We start from the raw sequence: 13,977 nt of genomic DNA on the forward strand, positions 1-13,977 counted from the left end.
GAAGCATTACTGATGCTGCAGATATAAATGTGTCAATAAATAAAAAGTAAATGGGCTACTATGTGGTTTAGTTAGTCTAGAGATGGGAGGTGGGTGGTTGTGGAGAAAAAAGAGAGAGGGGAAGGGCAATGGAGGTCTGGTAAGAGAAAGAAATTTCCAGTAAGAGAGAAAGAAAGAAAAAGAAATTTCCGGTAAGAGGGAAAGAGAAAGAGATTTCCGGTAAGAGAGAAAGAGAAAATTTTCTGGTGAGAGAGAGAGAGAAAGCGATTTCTGGTATTGGTGGCGCAATGGGAAAGGGTGAGCGCAACCACTGATACTAAAGGTCATTTTAAGGGCTAGAACAAACAAACGAGAGATTCTTAGCTTAGCTGTGCATATTCTCAAGTGTCATCTGCCACCGAACACATGGAATAAACTAATGAAAGTCTGGGGGGGGGGCAGATGTGGAGGCAACAGGTGGAAATGAACGAAGAATGCAACCTTAGCCCTAGGCTTCAAAGAGAAATAACAGGGAGTAGCCATTGCAATGAGAGATAAGAGAGATACAGACAGGAATGAAAGAAATTATTTCTTTCTCTCAAAAAATACATCCTGATCTAAGGAAACCTCGGATTCTGGCAACTAACATCCTATTGGTTTCACAGTATCTCAGATGGAGACAGCCATTAACAACAGTTTTCTGTAACAACTTGGATTTCCCTTTTGTATTAATGATCACTAGTATGACAGCTTTTCTATAATTAGATTATGGTGTTAAATTGGGCAACAGGTTAAGTCTACCACTCAAGAACATGAATGGTTCCTCTAATGGATTTCTGTCTACTTTCTGCCTTCCACATTTTACTCATAAGACACTTGCCCAATGTGTCATTGCAATGAGATCAAACCTGAAGCCTAGGTAGTTGCAAAGTGAACATATTAACCACACTGCCATGCCACAACCTATAAGTGAATGATATTGATTTTATGGCTTGCTGGCCTTTCCTATAACTAGGAAATCAATGATGAAGTGAGACAAACACACTAAATTAACTGTCTCAAACTGAAGCAGGCATTATGATGTGTAGTCAACATTGACAATAAAATAGCATCAACTGTCTTTGAAAAGCTGATTATGAAATCTATACCTTATAGCCACTTATATATATGGGTTGAGAAATTGACATCAAAAACCAAGACTCTTAACTCTGGTTAAAACAGATAAACTTGCCTGTTCATTATGAAGAAGGCTGTAAACCACAGAATACTTAGTTGTATTTAGTTATATTCTATATACATTTTGAGTTTGATTATCTCTGGGATAAATTTGCCTTTCATCTTGTAAGTCGTTAAAATACATTCCAGTCAAGTACTAGCATCAATATGACATGGCTTCTTCATTCAGAATTTGTAGTCAAGTCCCCTGACTTAAAGGATAAATTTTATGTAAGTTGTTAGATGATGACAAAGCATTTGTTGATGTGTAGTTGGCAAACAACTGATCTTTCTGATGAAGCATATTAAAAATATATACTTAATAGACAAAATTGGTCATACTGAAGTATAGATTTTTGATCATCATAAGACTGGGTTCAAGAATAGAGCTGGAGGATATGTTGATTTAGTGGTGATTTAACATCTATGTTCCTTTGCAAGCATGAAAACAAAACTGCTTTGGGTTCTTCTTTTGTTACTGTGAATTTGGTTCTCTTTTTCTTAATTTATTAGAATACCTTCATTTATCTGTGTATAATAAACTTAGTTTTCAACCGCACAGTTTTTATTTTCTTTAGTAGTACCACTGGTTATTTCAGGAATTTTTCTTTTATGTCTAGTTGCTGCTGTTATGTCCCAGGTCAGACCTGGAATAGCAGACACTTGATCAAAGGCATTCTGCTCTTTAAGATTCCCCCCTTTTTAAAACATTATATCAAGAACTGCTTTATCCAATCTGTCTTTTCCTCAACTCTTTGGACACCAACCCACCTGAAGCTGCTCCTAGTTCTGTTATGCAATCTTCCTATTTTAAAGTTATCTAGATTAAAACTTTCCATTAAAATTTGGTATTGATTTATGCTCCAAGTACTTAATATAGACAAAGTTAGATACTAAATCCTGCATTATTTTCAAAATTAATTTAAGGGTATTTCAACAGAAATATGGTAACAAAAGGGTGACAGTATGGGTATGATTTGAGAGAGATTTGGTTGCTATTTCTAGCAGGTTGTGGAACCATATTTAGTGTCTTGTTTATTTTTTGTATTTAGTATCTTGTTTATTCAGTATCTTCTAAATCTACTCTCTTCAAATCAGTATGAATGATGATTCGTATTAGAATATTAGCTTGGTTATGTTGGTACAGATATAGCTGTTTAGCTAAGAAATTCACTTTCCAGCAATGTGGTTTCAGGTTCTAACTCATTGCATGGCACCTTGGATAAATGTCTTCAACTATAGCCCCTAACCAGCTAATATCCTGCGAATGAATCCGGTTGATGGAAACTGTAAAGAAACACATTGTATGTATGTTTGTGTATATGGCATGTTTGTGTTTGTCTCTCAGTGCTTAACAATCAATGTTGGTTTATTAACGACCCTATATCTGCAGAAGAGACTGATAAAATAAGTACCTAACATGATAGATTCTGGGGTTGATTTGATGAATGGAATCCTTTCAAGGTGGTACCCCAACACGGCCACAAGTCTTATAACTGAAACAACTTATTTTATTGGAGTTATTAAAAAACAGAGAGAGAGAGAGAGACACCCCCCCCCATTTATTTTACGTGCGGGTGGCACGTAAAAAGCACCCACTACACTCACGGAGTGGTTGGCGTTAGGAAGGGCATCCAGCCGTAGAAACACTGCCAGATCTGACTAGGCCTGATGAAGCCTTCCGGCTTCACAGACCCCAGTTGAACTGTCCAACCCATGCTAGCATGGAAAACGGACGCTAAACGATGATGATTATAACTGGCCTAAGAAATAGAGAATTGAAAGAAGTTGTTGATATTATGATACATGTGTGGAATTAGTTCACTCTATCACATCCCATAGTTAATGGCCTGATTGTGTGATGAGAAATAATTGTATCTTTTATTAATAAATTTGAAGAAAATTGGAAAACAATATATTATATATGTTGTGTCTAGAGGGGTCATTATGAAATAAAAATTAACATAAACACAAGCACTATTTTAATATCACTTCATTATTTTACCAGCTAACTATTCATTGGTTTGTTTAATGTGTTGATTGAACAATCAGTTGGTTGTTAGTTTTCTCTCTCCTATTGTTATGTTTTAATACAGACTTATCCACGCTTGTGGTGATTATTCTGTGACAATAAATCTTCAGCTGGAAACTCATTGACATTCACTTCCATCACCAGAAGATCTGATGCAAAAATTAGGAGGAGGTCATGGATTCATAAAAATTGATCTCGTGGGTGCTTACAACCAAATCAAGCTTGCTCCAGGGAGTCGAAGATGTCTAGCTTTAAGCACTCACCGAGGAGTTTTACTTCAAAATGTGTTGCCAGTTGGAATTTCTTCAGCCTCCGGGTATTTTCAAAAGATAATGGATGACATCATGAACGATCTGTCAGGTGTTGGTGTCTACTTAGATGACATATTGGTCAGTGGTCCGAATGCAGAGTCTCACAGAACCTGAAATGTTTACTTCAGCATCTACAAGAAAAGGGCTTTGATGTTGCAGAGAGAAGTGTCAATTTGCCCAACCCAAAGTGGAATATTTGAGACACATACTTTCCAAACAAGGCATTTCAAAAGGTCCTAAAGTAGACGCTGTCATCAACATGCTGGCACCCAAGGAGTCATTTTTGGGATCAGTGCATTTCTATTCATTGTTTATACAACTGATATATCATTCAAGCAACAGACTTTATATAGTATCTTGATCTGTATAAGTAGTAGTCAAAGCTCGTTTAAATCACATTCTACTTACTCTCTTATAAATTAAAAATGAGAAGACCCATTGGATAATGTAGTCCTTCATACTACATGTCTGAAAAACAACAGGAGGATCATAGTGCTTTTTTGATTATAGAGTCAATCAGGTGCTAAAGAACCCCCCCCCCCCCACTTGTCAATCTTTAGAACAACTAAATTCACAGGAAAAAATCTACTAGAATCATTGGTAAAAAATAAAAAAATAGCTATTCTTTCAGTTTTCCGAAACAAAGTAAATACAGGTGATCCCTCATTTTATACCAGTGTTGCATTCCTTCAGTGATATTGTAAATGAAATTGATGTAGAAACAAAACCATTACATAATGTACATGGTGGGTGGGAGACGGGTGATGCATTCTATGCGTCTAAAAATATAGTTTTCGTTTATGTAAACCATTTTGATATAAGCTTTTACGACTAAAATTTATGTAAAATGTTTGCATACTTTCTTAGACCTACTTAAGATAATAAGTAATAATGTAATTATTACACGCATACAGTTTAAAGTGTCAGTACTCACTGAAAAGTTTCAATCCAAAGTGTTGGATGCACACTAGTAAATTTTCTTTTATCACACATGGGTATACTTATTTGTAAAACCTTTTATTACCGTTAATTGTAACATGCATCTATCATGGCATTCACAAGCAATCAGTGCAAGATGAGTGAATAAAACAAAAGTGAGGAAAGGAGGAGCCATGTGGACTGAGTGGATGGTCTAAATTCTAAACTGGCTGGTGTAAATCTGAATAATTTTATAACGTCTCTATTTGAGCCATTATAAAACGAGAGCCACCTGTTGTGTATTTTTAGGTCTAGCAGAATGTATTGAGTCTGTTAAATTGTATTGGATGAATTGCTGCTTTTTTGCAAGTGACCAAAACATTGTAAGATTTGTTGGAAAATATCTTGGAAGCCTGTTGCAGAGATCATTGCTGTCCTTGGGGAGGAAACTTAATCTGAGACTCTACCTTTGAAGTTAATTTTGTTACTTTCTTGATCTCAGTTTAGTAGTAATAATATCCCTTACTTTCAAATTTGGTTTGCTATCATCATCATCATCATCATCGTTTAACGTCCGTTTTCCATGCTAGCATGGGTTGGACGGTTTGACCGGGGTCTGGGAAGTCAGGGCTGCTCCAGGCTCCAGTCTGATCTGGCAGAGTTTCTACGGCTGGATGCCTTTCCTAACGCCAACCACTCCGTGAGTGTAGTGGGTGCTTTTTACGTGCCACCCAGGGAATAAAGTAACAGACTTGATTCTGTTGTTATAATGTTTCTCTTGAAATACACTGCCTTTATTTCAGTTAATATATATATTAATGTAGAATTTAGAGAAATAACTTTCTCATTATCAAGCTGGTATTTGGAACATAAATTAACAAGGAAATTATGATGGAAGGTTTTAATTTAGATCACATTAAATCAGGAAGTTCATACAGAGTCAGGGGTTGATGTCAGGCAGGTTGGCTTCAGGACAACTAGAAATTGATTATTGAAGGAACTGGAAGAATGCATGTGTGTGTAAGTTTTTTTTTTTAAGTTCTCGTCATAGAAAAAAAATTGCATTGAAATGTACTCACATATGAACATATACCATATTTTTAACATGTTTATTGTGAAAGTAATTACATTTGCAACCATTAACAGAACATACTAAATGCAGTAATATATGAATATGTATTATTATTGTTGTTTGTTATAATGTCTTTGAACACTCTGCTGTGTTTTTCTTTCCATAGAATAAATATTTATGCTATCTTTGTTTTATTTTATAGGTTTTCTTAAAGGAAAGTCAAACATCTGTAATTGTTACCGATGACTGTATTGAGGGCCCTCTTAAGGTAAAAACACTCTACTTTTTATTGTTAAATTCAGATGCTGTAATTAATCTCTTCTTCATATACAAATGATAATCATTTGTTTCTAGTGAAGCCAATGACTTAGGGTGCAGGGAAGACCTGAAAGAGTCAGCTTTATTTCTAACAACCTGCTTTAATGATCACTGCCAGGCAGAACTACTTTGTTATTCTTTGAATTGGGTTGTTGAGTCCAATCTTTTAGTTCTTTGTGATCATATTTCAAAACTTTTTTGTTCATTCTGATATCCAGTTTGTAATCATAAAACTAATTAGTAGATTGGAATCGTCATTATCTCTGTTCACTGTAAAGTTCACTTTACAACCATGTGTTATTAGGTTCAATCTATCTTTGCAATACCTTATATTTTATTGCAGCTTTAGGGTAACCAATCCCTTGTGTGTTGGTTTTGGCAAACAATTGTGTGTGTGTGTCTGTGTGTGCGTGCATGCACACATGTGGAATGTTATGAGAAAATTTTGATCTGTACATGTTGGGATTATACAATGCAATGAAAATGCAAGTGCATGTGATGAAGATTGGTAACCAGCCTCCCGAGTCCATCTTCTACAAACAGGTTTTGAGCTTTCTCTTTGTGCCTGTTCATCTTGATGTTAATCTTCTCATAAGTGTCATGATGTTGCTGCAGCTTTTGATCAAGTTGAAGGGACAAACTTTGTAGCAGTGCTATGCACATTCAGGTTTTCTCTAAAAATCTTGTGGCAGACTCTCTAACTGATTCCATTTGGATTATTCATTAACAATCTTTAAGGATGAATTTATTGAATTTTGTGATGTTTTGCTTGTGACTGGTTACCTCGAGTGCTCATCAATTTGGACCAGCAAGAAGTGAGCATGCCACTTAAAAACTTGCACTCATCCCAGATAATATTTAGCAAAATCCTGATGAAGCACTTTAAGAGTACCAGTTGCGGATTTACTGATCTTCATGCAAAATTTTATGTAGGTACATTTCGTAAATTTGTCAACCATTGTAAAAGTTGCAGAGCCATTCTAACAGACCATAGGAAAACATATAATAATTGACTTGACAGCATGAAGTCTGTTTGTAGACTGTCTACCAATGATCAATGACTGTACATATATTTCTTATGAACAATGCTATTGTAATGGATATCAACTCACATACACACAGCCATGCATATATATGATGCAAGCACACCCGCACACACTAATGTGAATTGGCTTCTAACATAAACATTACTTAAGAAAAATGATGAATAGGTGCTTTCAAAGAAAAATAACATGTGGTGTCCCCTCTCAGTTGTTTAGATATCCATTGTTACTTTCGCTGCTGTGATCTGTCCATCAGTGCCCTCAAACAATGATATTCTTAGTCACGAAAAGCTAAAAAGCAATATAGAATTGTCTTATGTGAATTAAAATGTTTTCAACTTGGGATTCAAGCCCATAATGGTTGTTGTGGCTTATTGAAGCTTTCTTTTTAACCTATTGCACTTGTTACCAGCATTGTATAATATATGAACAAACCTCTTTTGGCAAGGTCACGAACAAAAATATACTCCTTGTATCTTTTTAGCAAATATTCCTTCCACAGGATACATTGTCTGTAATGAACTTGTTTATCTGTTTAAAATCTTCATGGGTGAATAGACATATCAAAACCCAAAATAGATTTTGGAAATTTCTTTATAGTGAGATTGAAGAAGTACCAGTATAGTGCAGAAACTTTATTATCTGCCAGCCTAAGCAATTGTTTCTATTCAAACTGTTTTCTAAAAGTCAGTCATCACTATTATGGTAAAGTAGTAATAAATAAAATCATTTGAGTACAATAGGTGCACCAGTGGATGTTGATACAAATCTTATTATATGCAGATAAAATGCTACATTGGACATTGCTGACTTTTGAACTTAAAAGTCATAAGTAGCATTTAAAGTGTAGCTCAGAAGACACTGAAGTATCCAATTTCATCTACTTTATACATGTGAACTTTTTATTAAAATTTAATATGATATGCTAAATTCTTAGTCAGTCAATAAAGGTTTTATTTTTGTGAAAACAATTTTTACTTCTTGATGAATTGCTGGCCTTTAAAAAGCTCAAATGAGTGATTTTCAGAGATGAGGGAAAAATTTAGACCACATCTGAAAGAAAACTCATACTCCAGATACTGGCTTGTAGACATGGTTTTCTCCGCCTCTTCTTTATCTACTCAGTAACTCCTGCTTTTCTGATCTTGTGAGATCTGCAGTACCTAATGCTTCTCAACTCTTGTCTTGTGATTCCTTCCAGCTCTCACATTTAATCATCCCAAAACTAGAGCTCTCTAATGTTTTCCTAACCCATATTTTTTTCCCTTATAGACATTGACCATTAAAAATTCAAACTAAACATCAACGTCACTCTCAGAGATTTGAAGGATTTTCAAGGGTCATGGATGGTGTTCTTCCCCCATATAATAATAAAAAGAAAGTCTGTTCAGTTGTGGTGAAAGAAAATCTGTTCAGTTGTAGCTATGTGGTAAAAAAAAAAACATGTTTCTTAACATCATTGTTCAGGGTTCAACCCTATTGCTTGGCACATTGGGCAAGTGTCTTCTACAAAAGCCTTGGGCCAACCCAAGTGGAGTAGATTTGCTAGGCAGAAACTGAAAGAAACCCATCTTTAGTGTGTGTGTGTTTGTCTCCCATCGCTGCTTGACAACTGGTGTAGGTGTGTTTATATTCCCTGTAACTTAGTGTTTTGGCAAAAGGGAACAATAGAATAAGTACTGGGCTTAAAAAAAAGAAGTACTGGGTTTCATTTGAGTAAAAGTTCTGCAATGAGGTGCTCCAGCATGGCCTCAGTCTAATGACTGAAACAAGTGAAAGATAAAAATGTTCAAAGTTGCACAGAGAACAATGACAGTTTCTATGATTGTTCTAAATATTGTTAGTTAAGTATACGGCTTATGAAATAATGAAAACTAGTTGAGTCAATAGTCAAAGAGTCAACAATTAATATCCCATCATCATTTAGATACATAACTTTTTCTGAATTATCTCATTTAGAAATAGAAGCTGCCATTGATAGCTGTAGCTCATTATTGCAACTTCAGAATCATGATGATTACCAAGTATTTTTATTAGACTTGTGAGTTCAATTACTGAACTAAGCAGCATGTTCTGTTCTGTTAAGCAAGACACTTCATTTCATATTGCTCCAGTGTACTCTGCTGAAAATGTGTACCAGCAGCAGTGGTTGGTTTACTTGGGTAACATTGTTATGCACAGATGTCTTCATAGATGGGAGAGTCTTGTACTTTCATTTTACTTAATCTTTTAGCATTCAGATTACTCTGTTAAATGCAAAGCTTATATATTCACATTGTTTTGAATTAATCATATATTATCTCATAGCTTTGAGATTTCAATGATCTGATTGTTTATTTTTGTAGAATGATATTGTAGGGTATATGTGATAGGCCTGATCTGGTGAGTTTGAACACAAAACAGATAGAATACTTGGGCTGGATATGGCTGGCTTGAATACTAAAAGGTTAAATACCATGGAACCAGGATAAATTCCAGCCTAATGAACTTTTGGGATTGAAGCAGACCATTTCTAAGACTATTTTATTAAACAACTGTAATGATTTCAAATCCTCAGATGGACATGAATCAGGCAATGGGGAGCTTTTTATCTTCTTCAAGAGATTATAGAATCTATAGGATCATCAGTTGTTGAATCCCCTTGAAAATAACAGCCATGGTACCACTTTATGTATAAAACTATTTCTAGATATAATTTCCATGGGCATCTATGGAATAAAAAAGGCAGTGATATTTGAATTTAGTGGCCTATTTCAATTTAATTTTGTTTTCTCTTGAAATGTTAAATTTTAAGAGTAGTTTTAAGTTTTTAAAAGCAAGGAGATTTACAAACGTAATATTCTATTATATTAATTCCAAAAGTCATGTTTTTAATTGGTATTAGCTTATTTTGCAGTGTGTTTTTATTTTCTAAATATTTCAATACAATTTTTAATTATTACTAAATACTTTTAGGTTGGTGCTCCTGTTCTGGTTAACATGTCAGAGACTAATCATTCAGCTGAAGGTGTTGTTAACAAAGTCAATGACTGTAGCATGTACACTGTTGGTGAGTATTGTCTTCAACTGATATTGCTTCAATTTCTATAGTAATACAATCTACTGAGAAACTTTTGTTCTGGAACAATATATACACATATATATATAAAAAAATATACACCTATACACAAAAATACACATACGTATACATAAATATCAGCCATACTATTCTATATTTTTGTGATGAGGAATTATGTGCATTATTTACAATGGATGGATAGGTGTCCTCACCCTGTTTGTTGTTTCCACAGGCATATAGCATAGTGGATAAGAGTGCAGGCTACTAATCCTTGGATCCTGAGTTAAATCCCAGGCAGGGACTTGGGAAATAATATTAGCAAAAAAAGACTACCTTAGGAAGGAGTACAAAGTACACTGTTAGTTAAATAACGGGTTGGATTAGAAATTGCACCAGAACACCTGATGAACATTGTGGAAATAATAAAAAAAAGTGAGGATACCTATCTGTCCATTGTAAATAATGTATATCAGCCATAGTACTCAACTGGTACTCATTTTATAGACACTGAAAAGATGACAGGCAAAGGTTGACTGTAGCAGAATTTGAACTCAGAACATAAAGAGATGGAAGAAATGTCACAAAGCATTTTGATTCTTTCCAGCTTGACATCTTAATAATAGTAATAATGATAATAATACTAGTGATAATGATAATGATGATGATGATAATAATAATAATAATAATAATAATAATAATAATATAAATTTTATTTTGTAGTGTTTGATGATGGAGATGAGAGGACACTCAGAAGAACTCAATTATGTTTAAAAGGAGAGAAACACTTTGTAGAAAGTGAAGTAAGGACATTTATACTTATGTTGATGTTGTAAAGGTGTGTTTGTGAGTGTATAAGTGTTTTCAAGATTGAGTAACTACAAACGAAGCATATGATTGTATAAATCACATAGCTTGTGAAGTTGAAAGTATATAGTATGCTGTTAGATTAATATTACAGGTTAGCAGTCACTTTTTACTATCAATCTGAACATGAATATGTGATAGTAAATTGATAACTTATTATTAATTAACTTCTTTTTCCTGATTGAAAATGAATATTTCCTCAGTCTTCTTGTGGTGACTGAGTATTTTCCATGTATAAAATCTTTTGTCTGTTTGTACTTATCAGTTTTCCATTTTGAATGCTATCAGAATACAAAATACATATTTAACTTTTATATGTCTTTGTATTGTAGACTCTGGACCATTTGCCTCTGTCTCACCCAGAACACTTCGGGACTCCAGTAATGCAGAGTAAGAAAGGGAAAAGAGGAAGGTATTCTGCTTCAGGGTAAGTAATCTTATATAGCTGGAGTAATAATTGTTAAATTTAGTATAACTTTATACCCCTCTCCATCCTGATTGTATAAACAAACAAAAAAATAGTACTCAATACATGTTTATGAATGTTAATTTATAAGCATCATTATTTTTATGTCTGTTTTCCCAAAAGTTGGCACATGCTTGTTTGGATTGTATGAATCTTCTCAAGCACAGTTGTTGTCACTCTACAAACCTCAAGCAATGCTCACAATGAGATATTGTTGGGGCAGTGCTGCTGCAAACACAGACATCCTACATTGCATCCAGAAACTGATTGGTATAAAGTCACTTTCAACCTCTGGTCCATGGGAATGTTGTCTCTTCTCTCTTTTTCTACTACTGCTACAATGGCCTTTGCTTCTTAGAGCTGGCTAACCCAGCCATCTCCATTCAAACACTTTTATCACACTTTTCTTTCCTTCTTTTATTACTATTGTTATGCTCAGCCCTCATCCTGCACTAATTGCTAATCCCAGTTTTTGCTTTCCTGAACATTGACCCTCTGGAATTCTCACTGGTTTAGTTTGATTTGATACCATATATGTTCAAGAGAAACATATATGGTACCTCACTGGTCTTAGAGAGCTTGCAAAGGCATTGTACCTTTGTCCATACCCAGCAAGTAAAACATATCTGTTGAGATGCACTCTATTAAAGGCATCAAAGAGCCAGAATAGTGCAAACATAAGATGACATGCAATAATACGCTTGCTTTGATATCAACCATTGTTCATGCATAATGGTGTTAATTTACACACAGTAAATTTAATTTGTTGTATAGTCCCAGGTTTATTTGGGATTATTTTAATAGGGGAAAAAAGGAAAAAAAGATCCTAACATGACAAGATAGATATATATTTTCCCTTTCTCATTGAAGCAATTTCATTTCTTTTATGCTGTTTGGGAAAGCATAAACCTAATCTATGGCATTTCCCTTCCCTTAAAATAGAGGGCTTACATACCTAGTCAGAAAGAAGGACAATGTTTAGTTTTGATGATTTGATAATTGTCTTTTGTTCTGGAGAGCAGCATTAACATTTATCGAACAGCCTGTCTTCATCTTTCAGGGCTGATTATGAAGAAGACAGCAGCTCCGAAGACAGTCCACCTAAAAGAGCATCGTACAAAGGACGATTTCAAGAACTCGTTGGAAAAGTGATGTGTATGGAAACTGGAGATAAGAGAAAATCCCCTTTATATGTACCTGTTCTCGTTGTTTTACCTGATGCTCATCAAGTTGAACTGAAGAACAAAGATCACCTGCTTGTGCGGTCATTTAAAGATGGAAAATTGTAAGTGAAACCTTGAATATATAAGACATGTTGACAAATGTATGGGTTATATAGAAAATGTTGAATATTTTGCAAACTTTTAACATTTCTTAATCCTTTTGTATTTGGAAGATAATTGCATGTGCCGTGTGTCTGTTTTGTGGTTTATTGAATTGCTCAATTCAAATGTGTGTTGTCTGTGTTGTGCTTGTGAGTGTGTGATGGCCAAAAATATAATTATAAAATAATTATAAAAATATAATTAAATCCATGGTTTTGTATTTGTAGACACACCACTGTGTTTTCTGCCAATTAGCAAGTGTATTTCTCTTTGTCAGTTGCTTGAAAATATAAAAAAAAATTTTTTTATGTTTTTGTGATCATGTTTTAAAATATTTTTATCAAATGGTAGTCAATGGTAGAATGGTGGACAAAATACCTTGTATTATTTGATTATGTCCTGTTATGTTCTTCATCCAAATCCCACTGAGATCACCTTTGGCTGATTTCTGAGATTGATAAAATAAGCATCAGTCAAAGTACCGGGATTGATGTAATCAACTATATTGTTAAAGCCTGTTCCCCCAGTGTAGGCCATAGTACAATGACTAATGCATTGCACTCATTATATTGGTCACTGGCACAATGACTGATATCAGTAAATGAATTTTAATGATATGTAAGTGATTATCTGTTTACAAATGTGTTGTTGGGTTCAGTCCCACAGCATCACACATAAAGCACAGGTCTTCTATTGAAAAATTATAAAGAATTGTGAAAATGAAGTTTCATATTTACTTTTCTGTGGTAAACGACAATTTACAGTTTGATTTTGTGTTGAACAAACACTTTATGATGTGTCTCTCCCTTTGAAAGAAGAGTATTATTTAATTTTACTTTTCTGTGATTAAGTGTAAAGATACATTAACGTTTCCAGAAGTGTTTTTAACATTTGAAATGCTTTCTGTATTCTTGCTGTACATGAAACTATGATGAAAAATTTTATATTTAAATATGAACATTTGATATGAATAATGCAGTTTAAGGAAAAAGTTGTTATTTGAACAGACTCACTGCATGATGCTGTTTTTATTGTTAACTAGACTAGGCTGTAAATAGTTATGTGATTTAGATATGGACGTAGTACACTGTTGATAATAGGATACAAAATATGGACAGTTCAGCAGTACTTCAATACTCCAAATGATAAAGCCAACCATGATGTTGTCATTGTACAATATTTGACTGTCAAATATTTTACATTAGATAGTCTTCCTTATATAGACTACTTGTTTATAATATCCTCAACAAGATTTCAACTTGCTATGTACAAGTAACCTAACTATCTGTTTTTTCTTCTCTACAAATATATTTATGGTTTATAAATTATTTTATATAAATATTTAATTTAAATTTAATTTGTTTAAAAGAGAGTGT

General features: G+C 34.1%; 1 protein-coding gene across 1 annotated transcript in view; it reads left to right on the plus strand.

The window, feature by feature from the left end:
• Positions 1 to 13,977, plus strand: part of LOC115222473 (AT-rich interactive domain-containing protein 4B) — a 78,037-nt gene that overhangs the window by 38,588 nt on the left and 25,472 nt on the right. The window contains exons 3-7 of the mRNA XM_036511618.1: positions 5,730 to 5,795; positions 9,844 to 9,937; positions 10,667 to 10,746; positions 11,143 to 11,237; positions 12,337 to 12,561. Of these exons, the coding sequence (XP_036367511.1) occupies positions 5,730 to 5,795; positions 9,844 to 9,937; positions 10,667 to 10,746; positions 11,143 to 11,237; positions 12,337 to 12,561 (560 nt within the window). The remainder of the gene's footprint in view (positions 1 to 5,729; positions 5,796 to 9,843; positions 9,938 to 10,666; positions 10,747 to 11,142; positions 11,238 to 12,336; positions 12,562 to 13,977) is intronic.

Source organism: Octopus sinensis, linkage group LG20 (assembly GCF_006345805.1).
Source record: "Octopus sinensis linkage group LG20, ASM634580v1, whole genome shotgun sequence".
Taxonomy (NCBI): domain Eukaryota; kingdom Metazoa; phylum Mollusca; class Cephalopoda; order Octopoda; family Octopodidae; genus Octopus; species Octopus sinensis.